General features: G+C 42.1%; 1 protein-coding gene across 1 annotated transcript in view; it reads left to right on the top strand.

The window, feature by feature from the left end:
- Nucleotides 1-23,992, top strand: part of LOC119729370 (gamma-aminobutyric acid receptor subunit alpha-2-like) — a 40,100-nt gene extending 16,108 nt beyond the window's left edge. The window contains exons 3-9 of the mRNA XM_038201992.1: nucleotides 8,207-8,274; nucleotides 11,698-11,921; nucleotides 15,504-15,586; nucleotides 17,165-17,317; nucleotides 18,225-18,377; nucleotides 22,161-22,384; nucleotides 23,071-23,992. Of these exons, the coding sequence (XP_038057920.1) occupies nucleotides 8,207-8,274; nucleotides 11,698-11,921; nucleotides 15,504-15,586; nucleotides 17,165-17,317; nucleotides 18,225-18,377; nucleotides 22,161-22,384; nucleotides 23,071-23,364 (1,199 nt within the window). The 3' untranslated portion in view covers nucleotides 23,365-23,992. The remainder of the gene's footprint in view (nucleotides 1-8,206; nucleotides 8,275-11,697; nucleotides 11,922-15,503; nucleotides 15,587-17,164; nucleotides 17,318-18,224; nucleotides 18,378-22,160; nucleotides 22,385-23,070) is intronic.
- Nucleotides 23,993-25,494: the final 1,502 nt, after the last annotated feature.

Below are 25,494 nucleotides of genomic sequence, written 5' to 3'. Positions count from 1 at the left end.
AGCAAGCAAGGCGGTGAGCAGCCCAGAACGTGCGTTGTTTCATAGGCTGTGTGGTTGATATTCACAATGCGACTGTGCGTGGTGAGCATTTTTTTTTGGCGGGATCGTTGACATTTGATCCAGCGATGGGTGATTTATTGGAAGGCACGAACCGGTTTGTCGAATTATGTCGGCCCGTGGTTTAATAAATGAAGTTTGATGTAATTCGCCTCCGCCTGTGCCCCGAAGTCCCGTGTGCGAAATCGTTTGCTCATATACGGACAGACTGCCAGCAAGCAAACAGTCGTTTATTTTGAAATAGCCCAAGCTTGGCCCCTTTCTTCATAGCGGATGCCAAGGAATTCACCGGCGGCCATTTTCGCCTGGTTTCCAGAGGGCAAGATTGTGTTTTATTGCTGTTTTCAAAACAAGGAAATCGTTACCAATCTATTTTTATCTCATTGATGTTCGAAACATTCACCGTAGAAAACGAAGAACTGTTGTTTTGTCTCCGGTGAAGAAAATGACACATGCGATTGGCGACCAATTGGTGTCCATTTTTTCTTTGATTTCAAGATGGCGGCCTCCATGGGAGACACAGCTAGGTTGTGATTGGTCCAATTGACTAGAACGACCGCAATATTCATTCAAAATACTCGGTATATTTGTAATATTCATTGGTTCAGAAATTTAATCAGTTTAGATTAAGTTTAGATTAAGTGTAAGTCTCACTGGTCTTAAATTGGATAACAATTATTATTGATCATCATTGAAAACTAAATATGCGTTGGTAAATTTTAAATTAAACCAGGTTTCTGAATAGAACTTACTTCTTTCTTCACAAAAGATTCAAGATTGATTCACACATGGTAAATTTACACACTAAAGCGTGCAGAATGTGGCAATTAAATTCCATTAAATTTGGAGTGTCAAAGAAATTATAATTAAGGTAACCATGATTTGAGTACGTCTCTAAGTGGTTGTGTTTGGAGCAAATATTTTGTATCAGCTGCAATTTTGCTTCGGCCCCCTTGAAATATGTTGTGATAACCCTTTTCTCGCAAACAATCTCTAGCTGCCTCTAAATCGCTATTTGCGCAGAGGTTTCTGGCTGACACTAGGGGGATCTCTACGTATTGGTCCTGGGTATCGATCCACCAATCCGGAATCGAGAGGCCTGCTTTTACGCAGGGCATTGTCTCCCAGTGGAACAGCGAGGATATACGGGCGCCCTGGGGGTTCCCTCGGCTAGACCGACCCGAGGACCCCAAACAACGCTCCTGCCCACGTTTTTTAATTATATCTCAGGCAGTGTTGAGATGAAATTAATTGAGACCCAGGTGAGATCTGACAAAAGCCGGGGATAATTTTATCCAAACAAGACATGGGACGATAATGATGCACATTTGAGGCTGTCTCGGTTTGTTATTTTTTATGTGAGTTGAGGGAAATGAATGTCGTGGAGACGAAGAAGAAGGGATGGAGTTGGTTGAGGATGCTGTACCGTGTTTTTGCTCGGGTGTACGGTGTTAGAAGCTGGCTCTTATCCCCGTGTGCTCAGGCCCTTGGGCGGTGGCTCTTTGCCTTATTTGGCGGTCCTCCGGTTCGTCTCGGTGTCCCGCGAGATGTAGGATTGTCGTCATCACATCCACTTGAGTGATCGTCTGATCCCGCGCCCGGCTCTCGCACCGCGTTTCACGGCTGACCGTACACCGTCCGCGTGACACGCTATGCGCACACGGTGCTCCCTTTCCGAGTTAAAAAAAAAAGGAGGAATGGTGATCCGTCCCGAAATCCAAGTTAGAGTTGATTTAGTTTGGCCCGGAGCTATGGATATTATAGCCATCTTCTGGACTTGGAGAGGATGCCAACACGCAGTGATTTATGATAAGATGACGGGCCAAGGACTGCCGCGGCCTCGCTTGCATTCTCTCTTCTGTCTTGGGCAAGACCCTAATAAATAATATCTCGGCGATCTTTCTTTTTGTCAGTTCGGCTCTTTTATCTTGCTTCCGTATTCTGTCAAATTCGTCGCAAAAGATAAAATCTAGGATAAACACTTAATTTGCAACAGATGTTGATACCGCACGGGCACGAGAACGACAAAGGTCTGTTGGAAAGCACGAAAGCCAATCGCAGATGCCTCTAAAATTTAACTCAGAATCGGAGGGACTGCACCTCTCGAGGGTGCTTGAAGTCCGGCCTTTTTTTTTTTGGAGGTGATTGAAATTTGAACGGTGTTGCTCAATGGCCATAGACCAAGTCAAGATGTTCCCGTAAGATGACTATCCGAACTATTCATCCGACAGTCTCGAGACGTGATTCGAGTTGTCAGTATTATGGCACATTCTGTATCCGAAGCAGTTTCATCCTGTCCTGCGGGAGGGCTAAAATATCCAGGCAACGTGCATATATTAGATGCTGAACGAGGAACAGGGGAGGAATTCAGCATAGCGAGTAAGTCCAAAGCCCCTTAAAAAAACAAAAGTCCCTCAACAAGCTCGACAAAAAAATTGCAAAAATCCTGCAATGGACTTCCGGGAAATACAAATCTAAACCAAACCTCATTTCGAATTCATTGCCTGTATCGGCGGGGCAGGGCACACGTTTTTTCATCATCAATCAATTTCCGGGTAGATTTTCGGAGGCTCTGCGTCAAATCTCGTGTTATCTTGGGCTCAGTGAGGAACATTAATTTCACGTGATGTCTTGCGGATTTCTGGAGGATCGATGGAGCATAACAACAAGATACATGCATTTCTCAAAGTAGAGGGTTCGCGGAATACTGAATCCTAAGTCTGAAGGGTTTTCGACCCGTACTTTATGTATGCATAAAAAGAGCAACTCATCCGTCCTTTAATTAATATCGCTATGTTTTGGCATAATTATGAAACCATGTTGGAAAACCTATTTGTTCATATTCATTCATTACGTAACTCATCAGATGTTGCAACTTAATACCTTTTTTGGTTAGGTAAGGTTAATAAAATGTCCATCTATTTCCAAGATTTCTTTAAAAAAAAAAAAAAAAGGAACCTGATGTGAGGTCTGTTGAAAGAAATGGTCAATACGTAAGTTAACTAGCACGTGCAGGTGTCTCCAGACCGCCTATGTACCAAAATGAGCCACCCCGATGTAATTACTCGTAAAGATAGTTGCCGTGATAGATTTGTTATCATGCAATTGGGCATGCGCAATATTGGATGACTGTCTGAACTTAGACTCAGTGGCTTGTCGTTACGATTTTCACTCCAGAAAAAGACACTGGTCGGACTTTTTGAGCCCAGACGTAAAAGTAAACAATTTTAAGTCTAAGTGAATTGTTGAAAGGAAGGTTGGTGTCGAGTTCAAAGGAGAAATTCTGAAATGTTAAGACCCAGAGCCCGAGACAAAAACCAATCCATAGGGGTAACCGTATAGCAGCCAGCCACTTCCCACATCGAGACCTGTTGATAAGTGCGGTACTTGAGATCGATCCTGGCCCTGAAATCGAATCAAATTCGTGGACTGAGGAGTTTTTTTTAAAGTTTGCCAAGGGAAAAGAGGGAGGAGAGATGGTACTACAGGTTTCGGGTAACTATTTGGCCAGGTTGCGATCGTGCCAGCCGGATTAAAGAGAATTACTAATGTATTCATAGGCCTGTTCCAGTTTTGACACTATCTGGTCCATCCCAACTCTTCAGATGTGACCGCCATTCAAAACTCGAACAGTCTCTGTAGAGGGGGTAAGATACGAAGCTTGGCTTTCAAACGTGGCTCGGCATTTTAGTTGGTATAACTACATGATTTCAGTCCTGGGTTTTGCCCTTCACCTGCGTATTTTTATAAACACTGTGTACTCAAGAAAAAAATCAAAACAAAAAATCAAAACAAAAATCAAGACAAAAACAAATGCGTTTCCGCAACTTTGTGGAAAAGCCAATAATGTGCGAAATTTAATGCTGTCGATTTTGTGCTGCCATACTTGGGCAGGTACTAGCTAAGAAAACATTTTAATTTAAAATGCATTTGTTACTACCGTAATTATTCAGGTAAATGACAGGGTTCAGTTGATATTTACAACATGTATCCTCATTATATGAAAACGATTGTTGGAAATCGTCTCACCATCATGGTAGCTTCAACTTCAACAACGTCCCCGGAAATAAAACTGAAAATCTGAAATTGTACTCAACCTTCCGTTTGATCTTCATAGATACGGCGGGGTTTATTTACATTTTTCTGTCTTGGCAACCAGTGCATTTTCATTCTGTAATTGAATTCGAATTATCTGCAAGATCTTGTTTTTCCTGACTGCCAGATTTTGCTTGGTAGCTAAGTACTCCGCCTGATAACGCACGAACTTCACTGGGAGGCACGCACTTGACTACTTAAAATTCGTGAATACGTTCGACGACTCTGCTTCGTGTTAACGCGCATTAAAGGCGGAGCTCGTAAGAGTGATATTCTCGGGTCAGGCCCGTCAGGGCAAATGAAAGATTATGACTTTGGGGTTGGAGTAGTCAGGGGCGGAGCTAGCTTTCAGCTGAGGGGGTGATGTGTAAGGGGTTGAGTAAAGGCGTGTCAAAGGCACGCCCTGCTAGGGGGTCCGGATCATGCCGCCCCCCCCCCCCCGAATCTTTGAAATATACGGTGCTTTCTTCTGCATTCTAAGGCAATTTGAGAATAAACTAATTTAGGAACTTTAGTATTCCATTTATTATTCTTGGCCCCATTTTCTTAGTATCATAACATTGTTCAGCGGCTGCAACACCCCCCCCCCCCCCCCCCCCTCTTGATCAGCCGCAGCCACTAGGTAGAATACAGTACTTATATGTTTTGGTTGTTTCCGGTTTTGGGGGAGTAACAGTTTCTGCTGATTGAAAAGTTATACATTGAGGATATTGCTATCATTTTTCCGATTTTACCGCAAGGAGGTAAGAATATCCACCAATCACAGGAGGTTATAAGGTTCTTTAAAATAGAAAAGATCCACTGCAAAATCATGGGTATTCGACCCCAAAGATACTTTAAACAGCCAGTATTTGTAGGATTTACGGTATATTAACTGCTGAAAAGAGTCATGGAAGTGTCCAGTAGGCATAAAAGGCATGACAGCATATTCGGTATGCTACACCAAGTGCGGGACCCATGACAGTCACGATCTCGACGGCACGTCCCGTCCCCGTGTTCACGGTCAGCGAACACGGGTGTTGTTATTTGAAGCGATCAAGTCGGCGCGCTTGTTATTGGGAGAGAAGCGCGGAAAAGAAAACAAACTCACACACGGGTTGTGAAATCTCCCCAATACTGACGTACATTACGGGAGTTCACGGAAGGTCCCGATCTCCTCGGCAATTCTAATGCTAAACTGACAGCCCATCAGAAGCATAATATTTTGATAAGTTTGAAGGCAATTTTTGTTTTTGATTGATTGCCAACTCTGGTAAACTAACTGCAATATTCCTACAAATGTACCATTAGGGAGACACGTTATCGTAATTTCTTCGATAATAGGGAGACACCGGCTTTTAGGGAGACACACAACTGTCTCCCTAATGGCACAGCCCCCTTTAGAGGCAAAATTTTAATGTCGCAATTAGGTTATATTTGTTGCTCGTGGTCTAATTAGTAAAAAATACCGAAATTCGTGGAAAAAGGACAAGGGAATATTGGGTTAGGGCACATTTAAGTTGGAAACATTTTGTGCACAAGTCTATGGGAAAGTCTCCCTAATAACCCATTCCCGGTAATTATTATTATTACAATAATCATTTATGATTTTACAAATCCGTTCTTTTTAAGTAAAACTGTTTCATGCTTGATACCTAATTGTAATGACGATAACGCCATAATTCATTCCTAGCAAGAAAATCAGATGACGACAAATATTGTATACCTCTTTTGAAACGGGGATCTCAAAATAATATAAGAATTAAGTGGCCACATCTTTGCATAGTGCAGGTACACAGTAGCGAGCAGTATGTACACATCTTGTCCGCGTCAATTGCAATAAATTGCATACATTATGTTTGGAGACAGGGAATTTATTCAATAGAGAAAAATACTCTTGTTTCCAAGCTGTCGCACGTAGTCTTTACCTAAAGCCAGCTGAGCTATCGTAGTGAGTTCCTTGAGGAGCACACAGCGCGTTACGGGAGCGTTCATTATGTTGTCAAACTGTGTAGATGTTTAACGGCAATCGTTCGTCATTCGAAGGGGACCCCTGTTGTTGGTGGGGGGTTTTTTGGGGGGGGGGGTGTTCAAATATTTCATTCGCTAGCGTTAATTTTTCCATTACTCCTCAGGATTTTCTTCCCTATGCAGATGTATTTTACCCTTTCTGTTTCTGTGAGGTCTTATTCAAATTATGTGTGACGTGAAGGATAATTGAAAGCTCGCTAAAAAAAGAGGAACATCTACTAATTTTTAATAAAGTGTGGAAGTTTCGAAATGTCCACACCTATCTAACCTCTAGTTCTTTTCTACGCCACCCCCTCTTATAAGAAGAAATCGTTACAATGCATGGTTGTCACCCCGAGTGACCCGACCAATTCCGAGATTTCGCCGCGAGAGTAAACAGGATGGTGCGGCATCCTCCCTTTAGCCTGGCAACGGAATCCCAAGGTGGATGTAACGAGAGGAGAAGGACGGAAGCACTCCAGCCCCGGTCGAGCTACCGTGTCTTGCATGGTGAATGCACGGCCAACATTTGACACCGGCCGGACTGTGGACTTATAGCCGAGGTTTCGGTGTCTGAGAACCTTGGCCAACCTTCCTGTGAGATTCTGGAGATTAAACTGAAGACCTTTCTCCGTCACTGCCTTGTCTAGGTGATTAAGTACACCTCGAAGTAAAGTTGGCGTTGCATTTTGTCAAATCGTCACAAAGTGCTTAGACGTTCGGACTTCTATTCCACTGAATCTTATTGAATGCACATTCAATTCATCATTAGTGACCCATTTAATTACTCTTTCCATTTTGGTCGTGATCATTCAGCGACCATGTTTCGAGGTTCTGATCAGCGCACCGGAAAATATTCAATCAAACATGTCTGCGATCAGTGACGTCACGCCAAATATGTCTTGCTGTCTGCTGCCACCAAGTGTTTCGAAACCCTCCAACTTCACAATAACCCTGTGGCATATCTGGTTCCACAGTTACATCACGCGTTCAGTTTTCACTATACGCCTATCAGATGTGTACGATTTGCATTTTAATGACACTATAGACGATCATCATTTCTCGCTACTAAACGAACCCGCATGCTTGGGTCCGTACGTCATGGGAACCAGACTATAGTCCCCTACTTGGAATCAATGTATCACTAAAAACGGCAGTTATGTGATAAAAGGGTCAATTATCGAGCTCCCGAATTCAACTGAAATGAGAGCCTAAAGAGGCCTTGGTACCCGTAGGCTAGGGCCAAGGTAAGCCCTTGTCCCATCGGGTAATACAGCCATATCTCTTGACCTCGGGCCAGCCAAGTTAGCCAGCCACTTCAACCCACTCGTGGCCATTTTGTCAACAAGAGAGAGAATAGAAAATTTGGTACCCTGCCCGATTAGGCTACTTTCGGTTAGATGGGCAGGGCCGTGTTTCTTGTTCAAGAGTCTGTCTTCATTACTAACTACACCCCGGTGTACCGTTAGAGTGTCTCAGAAACGCAGCATAACCTTGCGTTTCAAATGCACATTGGCAAATTCCTTTTTTTTAACTGAAAGTACTGAATGCAAAAGTTATCGTTTGGTCTTTGGTATGTGCCAAACTAGCGTTCGCATTTGCGATAATGTGGACAATGGTATGGTCTGTGTGTGTTTTCTATTGAGGCTTGTTAAAACACGAAATCATACTGAGCTGTATTCATTAATAAGCATTGTTTCTGTGGCAATTTAATTGCAATGGGTGTAAGGTTAGTGTATTTTGTTCACTTAGGTTGTTTCAAGACTTCATTTAGATTCAAGTTGGGCGAGTTCTCTGAACTGCTCTTCAGGCCCAAGGCTACCTTTCGCTCGTAATTGTCTCAGTAGCATAAGCGTATTCCTCTGAATGTGTTACTTGGTTTCCATTTTCCTTCCAGCGCTAATTGACAAGATGCTCACTTTGCCGCGTTGTATAATTAGTTTAAACCTGCTCGGGGAGATGAATCGTAATGGAAGCCAACCGTGCTAGCTACTGAAGATAGCTGGACCATTGATGAACTATCTCATACATTGTCCCTTTCTTTTATTTTGTCCTTGTACCACAGGTCCACCGATCGTTATCCAGAGCGATATCTTCGCCCTGAGCGTCGGACCAGTCGTAGAGATAGACCTGGTAAGTTTTCCCCTTAATCCCCTCCCAAGATCGCTCTGCTAATTGAGTCCTGTCCGATTGGGTTTTACCACATGTTAACGACATTTTTTCCCCTTCATTTTTCTCAATATTTTTTCACAATCCAATTTGAGGGATATCTTTGGCCGTGGACTCCTTTTATCTTTTCGCTCGGCTGATCCAATTTTCGTGCGTTGCACCGCGCGGTAATCGAATTCGACGTCATTAGCTGCTAAATCACGTGCGTTGGCCCGGCCTTTTGAGCTGTGTGGGGCTAGGGCGAGACACTGGGAGGTATGGAGCCGACTTATTTCCGGAGCAGGGACATGGTTTGAAATACAGTAAGTCTGAAATAAAGTTTGCTTGAATAGGCTGCAGCCCTCAAGGTTGAAATAAAGCTCTTTCCTCTCCCCTGGGCAATCTCATGTAAGGTGCTTGTTGGATTTGGTAAACCTATCTCCTATTTTTACATGTACAGGGCTCTAAATCAATAAAGTCTTAGATATCATCGCAAGTCTGTTATCGTAGGATATTTCCTTCCCACAGTCGTGAACCTTCCGATAAACGCTGACCTAAAGAGGAGTCGATGAAGATTCCTGTTCCAGAAAATATCATTTCCCGCCGAAATACATTTTTTCGACTCAACATGTATCCAAAGAATTTCCTTTGAAGTCGAATTCTGGACAGACCCATCAACGAAAAGAGAGACAATTCTCAATGTGGTCTTCGTCTGGCAGACGATATTGGAAGCCAGACAAGACCTCAAATGACCGGACTTCAGACACCTATAATCGCGGCGGCACTGAGTCCGCACTACGAATTAGCCACCGAGTGATAGCCATTACATGCCCCGTGCTCCTTAGCGACCTAGCCCGCTAACCGTTGCCCCGGCGCGGTCGTCCCACGGTCTTCTTTCATTCCCTAAAGCTCCCTTGACATTTATCAGCGTTTGCGACCAATTCCATCAACGGTGCAAGTCCAGTTTTCCCATTTCCGGTCCGTTCAATCTTACCTTTAATTAAAGTTCCCGGTGCGAAGAAAGGAAGCCGAAAGCAACCCACTAATATGTCTGTCGGGTGATCGAGACTGTGGCGAGCAGATTTGGGGTTAAAAGCGTCGATTTGATTAATTTTGCGACAGTAAATTTCGGTGCAGGAGCGATGAAAGCCTGAGTGACGTCAGAATCTCTTCATCCAGCAGCCTTTTTTACAACCTGCAGATGAACATTCTCTTTCACCGTCAAAATCCATTTTCTGTGCAAACAACTGTTAGGCCTACACACGAAGCGGCAACACTGATATTGAAGTCTGTAAATTCATAAAATTGATTCCGACCTTATCTCCAGTTCCCAACCAGGACTCTGACCCCAACACCTGCCCTTAACCCTTCCCGGACACAACCCCACCCTTAACACCAAAGCCCACTCCAAAAACTCAAATCCGAACGCACAATCACCCTCTCTCTTAGCCATTTTCCCATATTAGAATGAGAAACAATTCCCCAAGGGTTCAGACGGTTTAACATGAACACTTCAAAAATATTGTAAGCCCGTACTTATTTCTCAATCCCCTATAAATTATAATATCTGCACAAATCACAATAATTCCCTTTTTCTCGAATATTTAATTCTACTTCCAACGAGCTGCGTGTAAGCTTTCCTTCGAGCAAAGACCTTGGCGCGTACTTCATTCCAAACGTTCCTAGCAATGCCAAATTACTCAAGGCTGAAAGGAGTGATCGGTAACTATCCATTAAATCCGCATTCCCCTGCATCTATCACTTTTTAAACGCTACGCGAACACTTGAACAACAACGGTGCGAACCAATAAATCACAACCTGTCTTCCTAGCGACGACCCCCATGACAACCGATGAAGGGCGCCCTCTGTGTTCTAATTAGGCGAGCCGGCACTTGAGGAGCGCACTGATTGGTGAAAAAATAGTTTGGTTTCCGGGATCCTGGCCGGCCATAAACAAAGCGTTAATGACGTACATGCGGCTTATTAACAGGGTACTCTGGCGTCCGCCTCGTATGTAATCGCATAAATCGTTATTTGATTACCTTGTCAGGGTTCATCTTGCGAGTAAATGTGTTGAGTGTTTCATGAGTGCTTTCTTTCATTTGCGTACCTGGTTGCTAAATGCATGCTGGGATACCCAGCCTTTTTGTTATTTTACTTTGCATAAATTAAACATGTTTGAGGATCACACCAAGTTTATTAGCAAGCCCTTCATAGTAACGCAATTCGGTGAATTTCATCTCACCGTCTTACTGTTGTACGTTATTGGTTTCATGTGAGTTCGTATCTAATGACGATCTAGTGATCGGGATTTCAAACGCTGAGCAACACTACGAGCTAAGTTAACGTCTGCGTGAAAATCAATATGTTGCCTCCCCGGAGACCTAAGATGCCAAACGTGTATACAGGAAATTACAAGTTTGCTAGCAATTTTTGATTTACATTCTGAGGGCTTTCTAATTAGCCAGTAGGTGAGGATTACTCCTGTAACACTCTTCCTGTGTCTTAATATTAATTAGAAACCATGGGCCCCGTTTTCAAGAGGCATGGTGAATTTCTATTGAGCAATATGGCAGCTCGTCTTAGCGGGGCCTGCATCCGGCATCGCCAAATTGGAATTAAATTGCGGCCATGTATGCTAGCTAAAGCTCTTATTTGAGAAGCTATTCATGCCACTTAGGCTTGCCTATGAAGGAATTTTAAATTGGCACAGAAGCCGAGGGCCTCAGTGCTTAATTTTGTTTAGAGGATTACAAAAAAGGTCCTCAATTCATTTAACAGCTTAGCACTAATAGCCTCGCTTTCAGTTCTGTGCTAATTTGAGATTCGTCTATAGAGCTTCTTTTTCAACTGTAACGTCCAAAGGGCCAACTGGAACTAAAACGAGGCTATAAAATACATTCGCGTCGTTAACCATGCATATATCAGCTTTATGACATCCATTCAAGCTTGCCGAGGCTTGCCGAAGCCTGCCGAAGCTTACCAAAGCTTGCCGAAGCTTGCCGAAGCCTGCCGAAGCTTACCAAAGCTTGCCGAAGCTTGTCGAAGCCTGCCGAAGCTTACCAAAGTTTGCTGAAGCCTGCTGAAGCTTGCCGAAGCCTGCCGAAGCTTACCAAAGCTTGCCGAAGCTTGCCGAGGCCTGCTGAAGCTTACCAAAGTTTGCCGAAGCTTGCTGAAGCCTGCTGAAGCTTGCCGAAGCCTGCCGAAGCTTACCACAGTTTGTCGAAGCTGGCCTTTTCTTTCAAGTTGAAGGTGCAAAGCATCCTTTTGGAAAATCCTGAAACAAATAGTTCATAGGATTCGGGTAAAGAATGTCTATAAGTTTCTAGAGGTTCATTTACGAGTCGAGGAAGTTTATAGGCTACAATATGGACATTTCTTTTATTCATTCCCCCCCCCCCTTCCAGGAATTCAGCATCGATGTCTTCTTCCGTCAGCGCTGGACCGACCCCCGGCTCCAATTCAACAGTTCCTCCGTGGAGATGCTGCAGCTCAACACCATCATGCTGGAGTCTATCTGGTATCCTGACACCTACTTTTTCAACGGCAGGCGCAGCAAGCGCCACACCGTGACCACGCCCAACCGACTATTCCGCATCTCGCCCGAGGGAAAGGTCCTGTACACGCAACGGTGAGGCGGCAACTAGACTTGAAAACCAAACTGCATAGGATCTTTTTCTTATTTTAGATGCGGTGGTGGACATACACAGTATTCTTTTTGGAGGGTGCTGTTTTGGTTGGTCAAAATCTTTTGTATTTACCCAAATTCACCCTAACCACACTGGGTCCACCATACCCCACAAACTGCTGCTGACAACTGATCAACATGTTGCCGTCATTTTGTGTCATACTCATAAATTTACGATTTAAATGAGTTTTTCATTGATATTTTTTGCACAGTCTTTCGGCAAAAAGGAACGTGCAGTATTATGGAATTAGAGTCTTTTAGCGCTAAAAATCAATTTACATGCACAGAAATCTAAAGTTGGAATGAATATCCAAAGATCATGAACGCACTTGTCATATGATTTCTGGTTAACTGAACATGCAGTGTTTTGAAAGAGGCTGTCGTTCAAAATGCAATTACATGCACTATCGATCTAAAGTTGAAATCATTAAACATGGGATGATATCGTGAAAGAAAAAGGTGATGACCTGTTGTATATTTTAACGACTAATAACAGCAGATGTTGCTGTAAACAATATGTTTACCTGTACTATTGAATCGACTTGGTGTGATTGCACTATGGTTTTGTAATTGCACCAAAATTCAATTTAACTATCGTCAGAAATATGATAACCATAATGGCTATATCATAAAATCGGCATGATTCATAACTTGATCAAACCAACACATTTTCTTTGCACTTTCGTGCATCATACATGACAATTTGTTTTATAAAGATTTGATATATTTATCTTGGTCGTGGTACTTTGATGGGACTTCTTTATATATCTCAGATATTCATAATAATGTGCATTATGTTCAGAGAGTTTCACTGATTAGTGAGCGTAATGCGCGTGCTTCTGTCGATCAGGTAAGCTGTAATGGCAAGTACGTCTTTCATTCACTTCAGTTTATTGAACTTTAAAATACCTCTTATCGTGTTCCCTTCGGGCCGCGATTTGTTTCTTTACAAGTCCCAAGTTGACGATAAAATAACGGTAGAATTTCAAGAACGGAAGAGACCCAAGAAACATAAGGCGAAGCTGTCGAACAGTTCATGAAAATATCCCGCAAAAATTCACCCCGGCTATCTTACCAAAACAACATCACATACAGCAGCAGCGAAATAACATTTGACATTTTGCAAAGTGCTTTGGTGTAAATCGCTCCCTGGTGGCGATTTCAAGAATTTGGTTGGAGGCGGTGAAACCATCAATGCTGCTTCCGTTTACATCCTCCCGATTTCACTCCGTCTCAATTTGTCCAAGAACCCCTTAAGGAAGATGGCTTGCGAGGGACCTCGGCTAAATGCGAATCGTTAACAAAAGTCTCCTGTTAGGGAGAGAAAGAAAGGGGGAGAAAAAGACGGGAGAATCGCACGAAAGAGCCAACTGAGTGTAAGAAAATTAGTAACGGTGGATTCAGCATGGAGCGTGGATGGGTGCGGATGGGACGGGGGAGATGAGGCGAGTGCGCCCTGTTGACTTCAGCCGTGCACGGCACGTTGACACGCACGGGGGAAATCACTTTGGAGTCCGGGGGTCCTTCGCATAACTGCTGGCGTACTTTTATTAATCCTACCAAAGACAGTACGAAAATCTTGCTTGGGCCAGGTGGGATCAGCTCGCCAGCGCACGAACGATGTACGGTACGTTAGTAATTGCACCGTCGTGTTATACCCGGGGAGTGCCGCAACATGCAAGTCCACTTCAAATGGAGTTAAATCTCCTTGGTCTAAACTTAGCTCTCACTCATAAAAAAAACAGGCTCGGTTGAAAAATGTTTTAGCCTTATAGCCTCAACTGAGTCAGAATAGATCGAAAGAGCGGTCGGGTTTTTGACAGAGTTGTAATGACTCGAGTCAATGACTCGACTCGAGTCCGACTCGAGTCACATTTTTTGGCGACTCGACTCGACTCGAGTCCCGACGGGTAAATGACTCGACTCGACTCGAGTCGAGTGAGAGCAAATGACTCGACTCGACTCGAGTCCCTCATCAGAATGACTCGACTCGACTCGAGGAAGGCTAATAAGACTCGAGTCCCAAAATAAAAGCAAAACTTACTTGCGAAAAATATTTGCAACGACTTACGCTGCGCCGTTCGCGTTGCCAGTTTTTGTTCACGTCACGTTAATGTTCGCGAATAATGTACGTTTATATACAGCGGCAGTCTGTTTCCTTCCTCCATAATGAAACAACAAACATACACCGTGTCGCGGACTCCCACCTTGTGGTTCTATAGCATGTAATGCTAAACCCGGAACCAGACTTAAAACGCATTTCTCAATCCGTGGTTTCATCATTGGTTTCGGGCGATTTTGAAGTTCTTGGTGGAACGCTGGCTAAATTCATGTCCCGATTTCACACAAAAAAATGGATACGGACGGGCCCACCTTTAAATAATCAGAACAGTTTTGTATAATGCAATTAGGTTTTAACGTTGTCAGCGATCAGCGAACAACAAAATCTAGACCCGAAGCCAAACCAGTTATAAGACCGAAGTTTCACATCTTCTTATCTGTGACGTGAGCTAGCAATGGAAACTGTTGGTTGGGTACCATACAGCATACTTTATGTCTTTGGATTTCCGTAATAGACTGGTGCCTTGTATTCTTTCTCTCTTGTGTTTGTTGCTTTTTATTGTAATTTAGTGTTCAAATATTTGTGACTCGAATTGACTCGAGCTAAGTACTTGACTCGACTCGACTCGACTCGACCACACTCTGTGACTCGACTCGACTCGACTCGACCTTGTTGACCTAATGACTCGACTCGACTCGAGTCACTTCTTTAAAATGACTCGACTCGACTCGAGTCACAAAAATCAGTGACTCGTTACAACTCTGGTTTTTGAACCCGAACCATAAACGACAGTATTACCTCAATATTCTGAAATTGATGTTCAAAGTGCAGACGGGCAACGGCCATTTCCATCATAAATTGCGCGCGAAGATGAAAGACCACCCAATATTGTCAAGTAAATCTTGAAGTTCAAACATGCCGTTAACCCTCATCCATCATGTGGAAAGTGTAATCGAAAGTAATTTTGGTTTCATGATCCTTTTTGACGTCCCTCGCGTATTACATGCATTTCGAAAAAAGGCCAATCCCGTATACCATGTTATGTTAACTTAATAATGTGGCGCACTTCGATTCTCAGTGGTTCAATCCGGGGTTATCTTCGCGTGAGGGCGCTCTTCATAATCATATAACAGCAACTTGCAGTTGGATAAGGTGGATAAACTACACTATTTTTATCGCATTCAACCAAAAAAAAACCCAGACAAATTGTACATTATCCCCGCACTCGGAAATCGCCTTGGGGTCTGGATATTTGTGACCTTATTGTTGGAATTGGCTCTGACAAGCTAAATCTGCATGAGAATTAAAAGGCCGCGAAAGTTGCAATGTTCTTGGAACTAGAACAAATATGACATCAACTACTCGTTAGTCACTGAAAGTTCTTCTACCAAGTTTGGTTTTGGTTTGGTGTGCGTTGGCATGCTTTCTCTATAATGTAAGTATTTCTTTCTATTCATTTCCAGTTTGACCTTGAAAGCAGAGTGCATGATGAACCTGGCCAAGTACCCCATGGATGTACAAGTCTGCCCTCTACACTTCGGAAGCAGTAAGTTGGCCTCATCGTGTTCTCATCATTTCAAATCAAAAATGAACAAATTACGTGCGTCTTTCCCAGGAGATATCTATATGTTATCACTATAGCATATATTATGGCACTTACAATAGTATTGTGGCGTCAGTATATATTATAGATAGCTTTGACATTTCTATTTAAAGTATTGATGCAGGGATTAGCTGTGATGTTGTGTAATACTTGACCCTTCATGATTATGGGGAAATACTAATATACTTATGTTAAGAGTTAGGGAATAAAAAAAACCTTGTCCAAAATTTACAGATTGTTTTGGAGTTTTCCCGGAACACGTTTGAGTACTGTGTTTGTCGTGTGATAGTTTTGTGTAAATACAGATGAAATGCGTTCAAAAAGCGTTGAAGTGCACCATAAGGATTCGAATCATGAGCTTTTGATTAAAAACCAGTTCGGGAAAACAAAATAGGAAAGATAACATGTATTAAAGGTCAAATGTATTAAAGGTATAATGTACACATTTTGTTCAAACGGATCAGTTTTAGCATGTCACGCTATTATTAACGATGGTCTCGTGTTTCATAAAATAAATCCGATTTTTCTCATTTGCACATCCATGAAATTTGACATTTTGAAAAACGGCTCTCAGCGGAAAATGTTACCACTCAACCACATTCGATTCAAGGTGACAAAAACTAACCACATTCGTTACAAGGAGACAAAAACTGGAGATCGTATCACCCCTCAACCAAAGCGGTAGCACTCAACAAAATGGCTCCGGATATGGAAGTGGGCGTATGGAGGATAATCCTGTAATCCGATTATAAGCCGTATGTCCCTTTTTGGCGCGCTTTTTTTTCTTTTCTTTCCTTGGCAAAAAAAAAGAAAACGCGGGAGGTTTTTCCCGCGCGAAACGACAAGGGGGCTATTTACGCTAATGCTACACGAGGCAAGCCTAACATGTTGTTGTCACGCACGACCCCTGTCTTGTTTTTGGAGCACTTAGCACTGATTAGCAATTGGGCCGGAACCAGACTCTTCTCTCTTTTTCGTTGACACCCTAAGGCGAATGAGATTTAAAGATGTTTGTTTGCTGGGCTATATTTTGGTGTATTTTGTCATGTTATTCAACGTGTCATGAACTGTGCTTGCCCCTTTTTCCTGAAATATGGGTTAAGAACGCCTGACATCTTGCTAATAGGATATTAACTCGATTCCACAAAAGCTTTGCAAACTGTTAGTTCGTTAACCTATTTCTATACATTTGTATTAAAGCTAAACAAAACCAAACTTAATCTAATATAAAATGTATTGAAAGTAAAAACCTATCATGAAATTCATGTACATATGTGCTATTTTAGCATACGTAACTTATTACAAATGTATCTCGTATACTGAATTATGATAGATTATTATGTCTGACTATTAAAGGTCCATAATTTGCCCTTGTATAATTAGATGTAAACCCAAAATCCCATTGTGACAAAAAAATAAGTCCTACATTTGAAATGCAGGAGGTTGCGGGTTCAAACCCTGCCTAAGTCATTTTTTATCTTCTAATTTGCTCCGTGTTTTTTATTTTGCTTGCTTCCGTAGATAGTTATTCCGAGGAGGACGTGGTTTACCGCTGGCTGTACGAGCCCGAGAACGCCTCGGCCTCCATTGAGGTATCCGAAGACATCCGATTCTCCCAATTCTCGCTCAAGACGTGGAACGCCGAGAGGAGCGTCAAGGTGTCAGACCGGATTGGTGAGCACCATGCTACTCAGGTTCCTAAAACTAAATCCATGGTTTGTTTTAGGGCTTGGATTTCTGTGTTTTCACAATGTGTAAAGCATACCCATCTTGCCCATTGCGCCTTAAAAATGTTGTTTTCATCTTTGAAATGTTTGCTTTTGGGAATGTAAAGCGAATCGGTCATAAAAATTGCAAACGGTCGAGCAGACATCAAAACCCACAGCAAGGGGGAAAAAAATATTTGTACAAATCGAACATCAACACCAGTTTCTACACTTACACATGTTTATTTAGGAAAGTGCTGGAAGTGTAGGTTGGCGAGTGTTTGTTTTCACGTAGGTTTTACACTATGGAATATGCATAGGACTATAAATCACGACGTTCTATTTATGAAGAACTGGTCTTATTCCGACTATGAACATGTTACTCTACATATGCATTAAAATAATGTCTCTGGTGTACTGTAAAGGCGTGTTAAAGATGCATTCCTCGTGCTGTTTTCCAAGTTTGTACCACGAAAAATAGATTTGTTTTTCCACTTGCATTTATTTACCTTTGAATGAGACATCGAACGAAAAACACCGATATTTTAGTCATCAAATTATTTCTTTTCAAACTCCGAATTCTTTGCGGTCCGACAATAAATCGGCTCTTGCAGTGCGGGTTCATTTGTGCAGAACATGACAGCCCTTTTTCAGATAATTGCAGACGCCCAAAATCGGTAAAGGGTTGGGGTATTTCCCGTTAAAACTCGTTAAGAGATTTGAGTATTATTATTTTTTTTTAAGAGCACGGGCCACTCATCTCCAACATGATATTTTTTCACATAGTGGCCTTGAAGCTAATAAGAAAAATGGTCTTCAAAACCATATCTGCCCTTTTTTTTAATTTGGTTTGATTTGTCTTCTGTTTTTCGCAGGTAACAGGACTCAACTGACAGTGAAATTCCACCTGGCCCGTAACGCAGGGTTCTTCGTCATCTCCACCTACATTCCCTGCGTGTTGCTTGTCGTTCTCTCGTGGGTCTCCTTCTGGCTGAACAGGGAGGCCACGCCCGCTCGAGTTGCGCTGTGTAGGTGTCATAACCGGACCTCACTAACTTGGGAAAACTTCACAAGGGTTGTCAATTTGTGCTGGTCTCAGAGGGCGAACCCTGGTGTCCTCTTTGCAAGTGTACTCACTTACTGACTTACCCATGTCACTTGTTTCTGATCAATGATTTGGGACCACTTTTATGAAATTCATCCAACAAAGGTCAATTTCCATTGTAGGGATTGTACTGCCGTTAAAGCTCATAGAATTTTTTCCCTCACCAAAAGTGACTCCCCGCCTAAAATATAATCAAAGAAAGTAACTGTTACGTTCCGTCAGCGGTTTTCGAAACCTCATGAAAAATGTTTTCAGTCCTTCTGCATACCTCTTTTAATTCTTTCCCCTAAAATGATCCAAATTTAATTTTGTTATCGTCAACAGATATAGGATATTGGGTCTACTTGATGGCGATTATGATGAGTAAAAAAGATTCGCCAAAAACATCATTAACTTCCTGATATTAATTAGTAAACAGACCGCACTGTACAATCAAGATGACCCACATCAACTTTTCTCCGGTTCAGTCCTTTAAGCAAAATCATCACCCAAAAAATAGTCAAAAGTAATTAAAAGATAGCAATCAGTTATCTGCATGATCATATCATATCCATCAATTGGACCCAGTGGCCTTCAACTCCAATTCAAACTTTATATTAAAAAAACAAACAAATATGAAGACCAAAAATAAAACAAAAACCAGAGAAGAGATGAATTCCTAAGGGTCCAGCGCGCGCCAACACGGAAATGATTAAAGCAAACAAGCGACGCCGGCAGGGCCAGCGTGGTATGTGTGTGTGTGTTCCTCGGTAAATCACGCTCCACTCGGCACAGTCCACAATAATTGCAAATTAATATCATCTCTCTTACGGGCACGTGCATGACTGTAGAACCCGATTACGTCTGGCCCCCTGGCTGCAAATAATACGGTCATCACGAGATCTCTAATTGCCCCATAACGCCGAGACCACGAAAAGGCCTACAAGGGCTGGAATTGGGTGATAGAGGGTTTAGATATGACCTCATTTTGTTCTTGAAGAGCAACTTTGATGTCTTAATCCCTTTTTCAGCTGTTCCACTTAGAAAGGGAATCTTCTTGCAGGAGTTGTTTTTTACTGATCTGAGGAAAAGTAGACCACAAGAAGATCTTTGATCTCTTTTTTTTTTACCAACATCTCCTGGCCGTTATTTTTACCGTCACTTCAGAAGGAATTAAACAGGTTTGTCTTTCAACAGCATCCTCAAAAATCGATTGCAAAATGTATGGGTTTTGGTCTCGATATTCTTCTAATTGAGAGGACAACTGATAATACCCACAATTCCTGAGAATCATTGTATTTCACAAGAGGGCGCACTTCCGTACACTGTTGTAAATAATTACCAACACGTCTCCGAGTTTTCCATTTTCCAAACCTCGTATTTGACTTAAGTTTTCAGCTTTTATAACTCACTTCATGACAAAGCAATTCAAAACAATTTAGTACCATATGTGTTGCAGATAATGAAGCTGTGGTAGAAAAAAATAGGCTTAAACTGAACCAGGGCATCCTAGGTCACGAGTCAAAAGCATGAAGCTCAGTGGAGCACGAAGCCAAACCTGCAAAGAAAGCCACGTTTTCAATAAATGAAGTACATTTTGTAACTCCCTTGGGTCGACATTCTCACTTCCACAACAAAAAATACAACTGATCTTCACCGCTTCAGCGATACATTAGCCGAACGCATACCCCTCGTGACTTTGACACATTGGCTGAATTAAACGTACACAATCTCCGCGCACGGCTCGCACCTTCTCTCGCCGGTTCGTCACAGATTTTACACCCCGGGGAAGCGACGCGTTTTACCCGGTGGGTGATTCCCAAGTGAGGTAGCTACTACGCTCTTTCCCAATCACCTGCTGTAGGTAAAACAATTACATCGGTTCTTCAAGTGTACACAAGTCGCTTTTCTATTTTTCCTCTAGTCGTTGCACTTTTGTAAGCGATACGCCATCAACACGAAATCGATCGTTTTGGGAGCTAGCGGAAACTTGTCTCGGCCGCCGTAATGCGTGCTGCAATGGACCCCTCCCTTCTCCTGTAGGGGGTTATGCCGATTTTACGTTCTTAGCAAAGTCGTTGCTTAGTCGTTCGATCGCATTGTCGTTTCCTCTGCATTAAAACAGTTTGTTCCAGTGGGGGGGGGGGGGGACAGCACCTTAATTTGCGCAATTAAACGGAAGCTATTTTCGTGCAGGTGTTTTTTACACCCTTCTATTTCCATTTCAATAGGAATTCTGGGAAAATGTTCTCCACGACGTCCTGTTATTTTTATCCATGAAAGTTGATAACGACACTGGCGTTTGTGGCGAAATACGGCGGCTGACAAAGTCTAATCGAAAATTGAACCGGAAATAATTGTTCATTGGTGTCAGAATGCCTGGTTGAACAAGTTCATCACATTAAAATCTGACAATGTAAATTTCAAATGATCTTTTCTCCTACTAGGCAAAAATAGAATGTAAATGAACTATCTTTTTTCTTAGTTATCTTTCTCGCAATTTGTAACCGCTTTATAGTGTATCAGTACAGCTTATAACTATGCACACTGGACTAACAAAATGAGTTCGTGTCACGTGATAAATTACAGCGCCCTCTGTTGTATCTTGTTTAGTTTTGACATGAAAAAGTAGATATAAATAAGAAATAAGAAGTGAGGCATATTCATTTAGCTTGCTTGCAAATACTAGAAATGTCACAGCCTAGGTCTAGGAACATCATGGAATGACTCCTGTCACAAAAGAACAAATTTTTTTCAAAATTTGATCAAACATTCCTAATCTATATCATATCCTAGAGGGCGCCCTGGGGAGAGATTCACTTAACATTCGATTGGTATCAGTGAAACAGAAAATTCTTTTTATCTGCAACTAGATTTGGAAACATTCTACCCATTCTTGAAATGCAACATGCACATAACGTCCTCAGGGACACTACACACTACAGATACAGTCTCCCCGTTACCCACCGCGCTGCCACAATCGTGTACGAGGACACTGCTAAAATCTTCATGAAATTCCCGAACAAGATAATTCTTGACCAGAGGCGGTTTTACCTTGTTCCCATCAATGTTGAATATGCTTATATAGAGTTCGGTACACTTCAATGAACGGACGATATCGTTGAGACTCTAATCCAACGCGGCAGCATATGTGTTTCTGATGTCAAAAAAAAACGCATGCAGAGTGACTCGTACTAAAAGCTTCGGCCTAGGGGCGACGGCACGGTCTGTTATTCCCGTATGTCGTCCCTCTTCCGTCTTGCTAACATCGGTTACTTTTGGAGAGACTTTCCGGTGAAACACCTTCTAGCGATAATCATAATGCGAACGACAAAGCAATATAATTTAGGAATTCTTTTAAGAAAATAAAATCAGTTCACAATTTTCTCGAGGCCTTTCGTTTGGGCTAATCTTATTGACGAGCGTTGTTTTGCAATAATGAATGGGACACGTTATTTTTAAGGCAAGATAATGGAAGAAACGAAACCTAGTAAATTTTACTATGCCAAAAAAGTTAATAAATCAATGTATAAAAAACGCACCATCCTTTCTTACGTGCTTTTGTATCTCCACTTCTCCAGTATCTTCGTGACCACTATGTTTGAATTTCCTGAGAGAAATTGAACGCAAACACACTATTAAACCGGCACTTATTCAACCATTTAATACCCAAGGTGCAACATTTTACTAATTTCTCACTTTGTCAACCTCGTATCTTCGTGTCCAGGTATCATGACCCTACTGACCATCACCACCCTGGGCTGGAGTTCCCGTGCCGTCCTGCCCAAGGTCAGCTACGCCAAGGCCATAGACTGGTTCATCGTTATGTGCTTCGGCTACGTCTTCGCTGCCATGGTGGAGTATGCCGCCGTCAACTACTTCACCAAGAGACGGGCTGGCATGCTACCTGGAATGGCCGATGATGACGACGATGACATGGCACAAGCTGAGGTAGACCTCCCCCTCCCTCCTTCTTAACCCCGCCCATACCACCGTATATTCTTATCCTTTTCCTGCAAGTAAAACCGATTAGATACTCTCTAAATTCTAAAGAGTGAAAATTCACTCCATTCGAGTAAAGATTCAAGTCTAGTCCCTAATTTCACTCGTTGGAATTTAGAGAGTATCCACTTGCCGTTGTATTCGGTACCCACAATCAGTATTAATTGGAAGTTGGACTATAAAAGGACATTGTTTGATGTACCTAAATTCGGAGTTGATGTGTATGACTGCGAAAAGCAAGGCATTTGGTGCACATATAGGGTTACAATGAATTAAGTAAACGGAGCCTCAACCTGATTCGGCTTGAATTAAGATATTTCACGGTCTTTCTTGATACCCATACCGGATAATGATACGTGTACTTACTGCAGTGGAATATTTTCAATTGAAACCCAGTCTTTCTTTCATCCCAAAACCAACACCATCAGCTTCCTTACAACAACTTTTCGACATCGAGTATCCCAGGCTGCAAGTTTCCCCATTAAAAACTGAATGCTAATATTGCTGCCACCACCTACGCCAATGCGGATCCAATGTTCAAATCCTTCGTGAAGTTATTATCGACAGTTTATCATTTTCCTTGGTATTTACTTATATAATGTTTACGGTCTTCTTTCTTCCATTTCACAATTAAGGCAGAGAACGTGGAGGCCACCCTCCGCAAGAAGCGTCGCTTCACCCTCCTGAGCAGCCTGACCCGCTACAACATCAAGGTCAAGAACCCCGAAGACTCCACCAAACAGTCCTTCCTGATGGATCTACTCAGCTGCATCTGCGGCAACGCCGAGTACCGCAATGCCCGGCTGCGGCAGAGCCGGGCCTCCGGGAAGCCCTTCAACAGCGTCAGCCGGATCGACGTGGCCTCACGCGTCATCTTCCCGGTGTCCTTCATACTATCCAATGGTATCTTCTGGTTTGCCTACAACTAAGGAGCTGGCAACATTGTCTACAAATTTAACAGCTCGGTACAGAAAACATCCGAATATTTGGTTCCGAAATTGTAAAATGAACAATAAAAAGCGAACCGTTTGACATTTATAAAATTAAAGCCTTGCTAGCTTGCATCGTCCACCTTCTCAAAAACAGAATATGGTATTTTATAAGAAGGGTGTAAAATATTTCAAAATTGTTCTCATTTCAATACTGTTAAAAGTGTGTTGGTTGCTGAAGAAGTGCTGATTCTGTGAATACATTATTTAATACCAATTTAAAGTCTTATAAAATTGCGTGTTATGTAATGAAAATATCCGTGTGAGGAAATAGAAATTAAATCGATAATTAGTTATTGATAACTCACTTAAAAAACTCCGCGTATAGACCCCCCCCCCAAAAAAAAATGAATTGTACTACGGTTAGAATTTGTAGCGATTGATGAATTTATAATTGGCATAGTTTGATACAACTAATTAGAGAGTTTTCCTTAGTCTGTATATTTGTGTCAATTATTTTTTTTTTATATTTCATAATGTCTTGGGACTTCAAACGTTCAATTCTTAAATTATTTATTTATAATTGGGAGAGGCACACGCTAAATAAAATTGTGATATCCTAAGAAAATGTAGTCATAAATTTCTTTCCGTATTCAGATCTTTTTTTTTTTTTTTTTGGTTTGTTCGTAGCTCGGACCATTGAGTGTGGGTTCTCCTTCACTTTTCCTGACAAATTGCCGTCATATCCGGCTGAAATGAGACTAGTCGAGGAGCATAAATTACGCATCAGGTTCTAGCCTCCTGCTCGTGACCTTTATGAAGTGGTTCTTACGCCTTCCAAGTAAAAGAAACACATAAAACTGGCAAAGGCAGACTGATGCCACAGACTACGGTCATTAGACTCAAAACCCAACACCACCGTTCCTACACTTCAGAGTTCAAACAATTTGGTCGTTTTCGTTCAAATTCATACTCGTGAATTAGGAAGGAGGATGCTCGTCTAAATTTTAGTCTAATGATCCAATTCAAACAAAAACTGTCGTTTGAAACCATCTCTTCCCGCTTTTAACTCTGAGTAAGCCAAACGATGTACAGTTCCAGAAAGGCAGGAAAACAACGTTGCGGAAAATAACATCTAGTGCTTAAATCTACCTGCTTCACTTCACTCATTAATTATGCAGATTTCTATCATGGATAAAATAATAACCCTTTCTCGAGATCGAGAGAGTCATTACCCGGGGTTGTTTGCTTGGATTATACACCGGGTCGGCATTACTGCAATGTCAATACGGAGAAGGAAAAAAAAGTGTGCAGATCAGCCCGCGGTCTTGAAGGCCGAAACTGCGAATGTAAACATGGCGAGGTAAAAACTGTATCCAGTATGGCTGTGCACGCGCACTACTTGTTTGTTTTGAAGCTACGCGGGATGGTGATGATGTTATTTTAACCTCAAATTGGTTGCTCCATTATCGTCAATTTAAGCGGCTTAGCATTCGGTCATTTCCAGTTTCTTGTTGGGCACTCGGGCAGTCAAATGAAGATTCCGGAGTCTTTCCTGACGGTAGAGGGCGTGCCCCAGGTCAGCCTGCGTCTAAATGGATTTTGTGACACAGTAGACACAGCAAGGTCAAGATCAGGGCAAGATCTGAATGTTTTTACGAACTTGGGGGACTGCTTGCTGTTTGTTGATAGCGAAAAATCGAAAAAGCGTGGAGAATAGCGACCAAAAGGCCCAGAAAATAACAATCGTAATATTTTTTATATATAATAGAGGGCGCCATTCCATTTTGTGGCGTTACTAACTTCAGTATAGAGGGCGCCCTAGTACAATTTTTCTTTTCGCATCGATTTTAGTGGTGGCGCTATACGAAATACAAAATAAAAGTCGTAAATGTATCCTTTAAAAAGTAATTATGGTATGTAGACTCTTTTAAAATAAAGATTAAAATGTGGCCGCAAAAGGGGTAATTTTCAAAAAACAATTCATACAGAATTTACTGCATTTCAAAAATTTATGTAGAGTCTGAGTGCTGCTGGGAAGTAAAATAAATTACAGAGAAAGTATGGGTCTCCAACTCTCCTCCTCAAAGTACCCAGTGCATGTGACTTTGCTCATATTAATTTATTTCA

Source organism: Patiria miniata, unplaced genomic scaffold (genome assembly GCF_015706575.1).
Source record: "Patiria miniata isolate m_02_andy unplaced genomic scaffold, ASM1570657v1 HiC_scaffold_20, whole genome shotgun sequence".
Taxonomy (NCBI): domain Eukaryota; kingdom Metazoa; phylum Echinodermata; class Asteroidea; order Valvatida; family Asterinidae; genus Patiria; species Patiria miniata.
The sequence above is the reverse complement of the archived record's forward strand: the minus strand, read 5'-3'. Positions and strand labels throughout refer to the sequence as shown.